Genomic DNA, 6,175 nt, shown 5'->3' with positions numbered 1-6,175 from the left:
CCAATCTCTTTATTTTCTTCCCCTCCTACTTTCTTTTCCCGAATAAAGTGCAAATGGCCAAAATCATGGTTTTCAAAGACTCAAGTTATTCAATATGTTAACTAAACCTATGGTAAAATTCCCAAACATGATCAGCACTTGAAGAAGAAATACTGCCAAAATTCTTAAATTATACCCATCGTGGCACTCTAAAAGGAAAAAAAAAAATTATATTGTCAAAACTACAAATTTATATCAATGTGACACAATAAAAAAAAAAAAAACCTACAATTTGCCCATCGTAACATCGACATCTCAAAAAAGTCACAAAAGTTTGGAGTGTTGATCTTGTAACAAACATAATTTAGGGTTATTCATAACCTAAAGATGTTTAAATATGAGTATCACAATAGGTATAATTTAAAATTTTTAATAATACGAAACAAGTTTAAAATATTGCTATGTCGACACGTATGCTCTAAAATGTTTTGTGGTATTCCGATAATAATTTCACGTTCTCCCGCTTTCCAAAGCAGCTGAAAGAGGGATGTTGGTTAAATTAAGGATGGGCCTTTAAGTATGTGGATTCCGATAAAATAAAATAAAAAAAGTGTGCGGATGGGATTTGTCACACCCAACGAGGAGGGCGTTTTACCACATTATATTATGATGGTGCGTACTTCGAATTATGCGTACCACACAAAAGCCAAAAACCCGGATGGGGACAAACCCTCTTTTTTTTTTCAATATTCATCTGAAAGCAAGAGAAAAGACTTCAAGCTAGGAAATAGAAAAATAAAATAAAATAAAATGGTCGGGAACCCCATTGGCAGGACACAACCGTCATTCCAATGGTGTTAAAAATATGGAAAATCTTTATTGTATCCATTATAAATTTAAGGGTTCACGTCTCTCGCTCTCCGCCCGAAAACGACTGCGAAGCAACCTGTGGTCTACCTGTAACACACATTCCACAGATTTATATCTAACCTACACGCACGCACACCACCCGCGTACATCACGTTGGATTCATGGACTAAGACCCAAAGCCAGTCATGTTCTTTATATACCTCTCTCTCTCTCTCTCTCTCTCTCCGCGTCCCTCCCTCCCTCCCTCCATCGTCTTCTTCCTCTCGCCCTCTCCCCCCCTCTCTCTCTCTTCTCTGTGCTGCAGATTCATGTTCCCTTCGAGCTGATTTCGGGGTCGACGATGGTGGATCATCAAGCCGTGTGCTGCATGTGCGGCGACGTCGGGTTCCCGGACAAGCTCTTCCGCTGCAGCAAGTGCCGCAACCGCTTCCAACACTCGTACGGACTCCACTGATTATCATCATCATCATGAGAGTGTCTCTCATACGCATGCATCCATGTATGTGTTGTCCGCTCGCACCTGTTCCATGCATGCCCATCATCGTGACGACGCATGACATGTGTGCACATGTGTTGTGTCTGTTAGACCCATGTTCACACATCCATGTTTGATAGTTACCTTTAACTGAATTTCTCACCAAACGCCTCCTCGAAACACCTCCTCACCAACCGCCGCCGCCGCCGCGGTCCGTGTTACATGATTCTATTGTTATGGGCATGTATATCATGCACATGTGTCCTCCAGTTCATGACATAGAAGATGATGATCAGCAGCTCTTAAACTCCATACTATTCTTAGGCACTTGCCTAGCTAGAATAGCTTAGTCGTAATAACCAATCTGCATATGTTTGATCGACGATAATTACATTGAGAAACTTCTCTATCTTCAGTTATCTTTGATTTTGCTTAGAAATATGAGATGATACACACAAACTTTGGTGTCCCGCAGGTATTGCAGTAGCTACGGCGAAGCTTCCGAGCCGATCGCACGGTGTGACTGGTGCCAGAGTGAGCAGAGAAGCGTGAGATCGCACGGAGTTTCGTCGCGGGGGTCCGGGCCTGTGAACGGCAACGTGGGCGTCCTGAAGTCCGAGTACTCCGGCGACCGGATAATCAAGCAGCATGACCGCGAGGATGGCACTACCCCCACCCCCGCCGCCGCTGACAAGGGGAAGAACCCCTCGCCGCGGACCGCCACCCGCAGGTACAAGCTTCTCAAGGATGTCATGTGCTAGTGGGAAATATGAACTAGATATCTCAACCCTCAAATGTAAATCACCCAAGTTGCATACACATATAGCAGTATATATCCTATAGTGTCTTATGGTGTTTTCTCTTTGTTTTAGGCGAGACCACTGTTTGATCTACTGTGGTTTTCCTCTATGTTGTTTCCTTGAAAAACAATGTAAATCCAGAAGAACCCAAGTGAACTGCACGAGTTTTCATGTCATAATCGAGTTCTTCTTTCGTCTCTCCACTGTGCTCCTCTGTGGTCTCCTCTTCTTTGAACTGACTTGTAGTATAATATTCGAGCTAACAAGTAAGATCAAATGGGATTAACTTAATTAATGGCCACCTATATATTATTTTATTCATACCTACAGTATTATATTTAATAAATATTTTGGGTAATATTTGCTATATAAATGTGGATGTACCAAGACTATGATATAGGGTGGCTGGTGATGGCAAAAGAGGGTCTCCCCTAAGGCATGTGGTGTCTCTATCAGAGTTTGGTTCTTGATTGAAAATTGCCATAAAATGAGGGGAATTCAATGCGCACTTGGATTACTCTCGTCCATAGGATTCATAGTACCTAAACCTGCTCTAGCTCCTTCCTTTTCTTCTTCTTGTGCAGAATTCATTGAAGGCTTTTTAATATATCTAGGGCCTCTATTATTGCTTTGTGGATTCTTTTTCTTTTTCTTATCTTTTCTTGTTCCTTGGAAAGAAAAAAGGATCGACGAGAGGTCAAGAAGACACAGCTGTGGCAGCTGGGTAGTTGGGAAAATTAATTTGCAATGTCCTAATCGGGTGTAAAGAATTTCAACTCACCTGATGAATGGGGGATTGTTGCTATGATGTCATCAAATGGACACTATTGTTAAACATTTGAAATTGCTCCTTGATTTCAGTATAGTTCGGTTGGATATTGAGTAGGTTTGGGAGATTAGGTTGGTGACGTTCTGCCATTAAAAATCACACTTCAGGGTTGCTTTTCTGATACCAACATTGTTAATGCTCCTATCCCTATTTGTGACTATATGAAAAGATAAGCACTCAAAGCTTGAGACCCAATTCCGGTTCATATCAATACAACGGTATTTTTTGGACAATTTCAGGCCGTGTTTATTTTCATACATGAAAACATGGATTCGAGTGATTTTCATAATTTGTACCTCAGTTATCGAATGATAGAATTGATGGAAAACATGGCCCGAGAGAGAAGTGGTGGGTGTTTGCGTACCAGTTATTTTGGAGTAGCACTCGATAACTCCATGAGTAGTTTCATTTGGTACTGTGGACGCTCTTTTTGTGAAAGTACAGAAGCTCCACTGGGACCTGGCCTGGCCATTTATGACAAAACAACAAAATCCCCTCCTCTACTTTACCTCAACTCTCAAGGGATGTACGAAAATATTGTTTAACCAAAAAACAGAAAAAAAGAGGAATTGTTGAATATGCTTTTAACTAAAGTTCAATTATCTAGAGATTTGACTAGATCACATTAATTATTTGAATAATTCGACCATGCTGAACGTCTAATCCGAAGGAGTTGACCGGGCAGATTGACCCACCTGATCGAGATGCAGTTGAACTTGGTGTTCAAATCATAGCATCTGCCATTCATGCTAGTCAAGCATCTGTTTGCTAGATGCATGCACACATGGCCGCTCATGCTGGGAGAACCATGCAAGTTGAAAGTTCATATTTCTACATTATTAAAGAGAAAATGGATTTATATATCGAGGGTATCACTTATTTAAAGGGCGAATCATACTTGTTCAACCATATATATTGTGAATCGAAATTTGAGATTTATTTTACCAAAAAAAAAATTGAGATTTATAAATTGAAGGTACCACTTATTCTATGTCATATACATTTATAATTTTATAAAGTCAATATTATAAGATAGAGAATTTTGAACGAAAATTAAGATTTGGAAAAGGACTTGTTTGCTAGATGCACGCATCCGTGGCCGCTTCGAATTTCTACATTATTAAAGAGAAATTCTTCCATATCATAATTGTTAAACCAAGATATGGAAAAAAATGACGTTTATCATAACTTATGGCGCTCACTTTAATATTAAAACTTTTCGCCAAATCAGTTTAGTGCTACACTGAAAGAAAAAATGATCATCCATGTACATCCGATAACAATCCCTTTGATTCATCCTACATGGCATTTTTAATAAAATTTTAATTTTTACTTGACTTTTCTTACGGAAAAAAGAATGCCAATTCATTCATACTCAAAAGACCATCAATTGTGAAACTCAAAACAGAAAAGTTCTTTGTCAAACTTGGGGCATGAATGATAATCATCATATTTTTCGACATAATTTCTAAAAAAATAATTTTTCTATTTTTATTCCTCAGACAAGCTTCTGTGCAAAATACGCATTTGATAATGACACCAAATTTATGTTCTCAAAATAAAAATTCATTTAATAACGACACAAAATTTCACAAACTCGGGCAACCGCCACCACGGCTACCAATTAGTAGCAAGGGCAATCAAAGGATGGCGACCGACGATAGGAGATGGTGGCAAAGGACGGTGGGCAGTGGGCAGTGGGGGGTGGGGGAGGACGGCAACCAGTGACAAGTGGTGAGAGGGGCAGATGGCTGGCTAGTTAGTAAATAGGACAAACAAGAAAAAGAATTTTTGCTTCTCATCTCTATTCCAAAAATATAAAAGTATAAAATTTTTACTTCTCGTTTAGAAATAGAAAAATGAAATTGCATTACCAAATGAAATTTTTTTTTCCAAACCTATTTCTAGGAGCTAAAAATAGATTTGACAGAAATTAGAATAGTTATTATGCATACCATTAGCAAACAATTTTTTTCTACGGTAAGAGCAAATGATAATGACTAGCTAAAAAAAGGCATTCATTTCGGAATTCGAACTGACTTGACAAAGAATTGATCCATTGGAGAGAAGTGAAGACTTGAACAAAAATTAAAATTTGACAAAGACGAAGTAGCAATAGGTACAAACGCAAAAATCCATGACAATTAGCAAGAGGAATAAGAAGGAAATAACATATTGAGACTATCCTATATCGGTTATGGAATAGACCAGTAGTCTTTTATAAATGTAAAAAAAAACCTCACTTTTTTTATATAACTTTTGAGATTAGAGAGGACCAAGACACAGATTGCCAATAAGTCTGAATCCAAGAGTTATAAAACAATATTACAAGTTGTTGCGGTTGCGACTCAAGCTCAATGTATGAGGAGAAGATTGTTGAAATTGTCTCACATCAATTGTGGAATGAGCTTGTGATCGGTTTATAAGTATGATGAAAAACCTTACCTCTTGAGCTAATTTTTAAAATAAGAGAGTTTCAAGACTACCCAACACTATAGTAGAGAGCTCTCGATCAAAATCAAGGGCTAAATCTGCAGTTACCTGAATCGCGAGGACAAATTTGCGTTCGCACAGAGTTTGGGTACTGCAACTTCAACCTTGATGTCGTCACTTTGTCCAAGGAGCAAGATCTCGACATTTTCTTAAGGAAATTCGTGGGGTCAAGGACCAACACACAAAGTTGGGGCAAGTGTCACGAGTCGATAGTTTCCTTGGCTGCGAATCAACCCATGCAGCGCCTGGCGAGCGAAACTCGCTAGGCCAGCCTTCCTTCTATAGTTGTTTAAGTGAATACGAGATCGTACTACGCCTAGCTTTGCTCAAGTGTCCAGTACATCGAGCGAGACAGCAGCCCTCTTTAGGCTCAATAACTGGTTTCGGCCTGTCATGGCCTTAATCAAAAGAATAGCATCAGTTCCCAACCAGTTTGTGCGCGGGAGGCCAACCCCGTGTTCAGAGCTCCTAAGTAATATTATCCTTCTATTCTAGAACTCCTAGCACCAATCGTCTTAACGCCACTCCCATAAACCAATTGTGTTCATCCTCTCTGCGTCCTCACACTTTACTCGATAACCCCAAATTTCACTCCCAAGGGTTCACAGGTACGGGAGAATCACGAACCGTGACACAAGCCTATTTCTAGGAGGTCAGAGCCCAAATTCGGCTTGCCTGGGACAACAATAGAAGGATGGGAGTTGACGATGATGACAGCAATACAATTGG

General features: G+C 39.7%; 1 protein-coding gene across 1 annotated transcript; it reads left to right on the top strand.

The window, feature by feature from the left end:
- The first annotated feature begins 1,063 nt into the window (after positions 1-1,063).
- LOC104444450 lies at positions 1,064-2,327 on the top strand. Its single transcript, XM_010058122.3, has 2 exons — positions 1,064-1,287; positions 1,800-2,327. Exons 1-2 carry the CDS (start codon positions 1,190-1,192, stop codon positions 2,083-2,085), a joined length of 384 nt encoding a protein of 127 aa, XP_010056424.1. The 5' UTR covers positions 1,064-1,189; the 3' UTR covers positions 2,086-2,327.
- The last annotated feature ends 3,848 nt before the right edge of the window (positions 2,328-6,175 follow it).

This window comes from Eucalyptus grandis, chromosome 5, assembly GCF_016545825.1.
Source record: "Eucalyptus grandis isolate ANBG69807.140 chromosome 5, ASM1654582v1, whole genome shotgun sequence".
Classification (NCBI taxonomy): Eukaryota; Viridiplantae; Streptophyta; class Magnoliopsida; order Myrtales; family Myrtaceae; genus Eucalyptus; species Eucalyptus grandis.
Note: the sequence above shows the minus strand (reverse complement) of the source record. Positions and strands in the feature narration are given on the sequence as shown.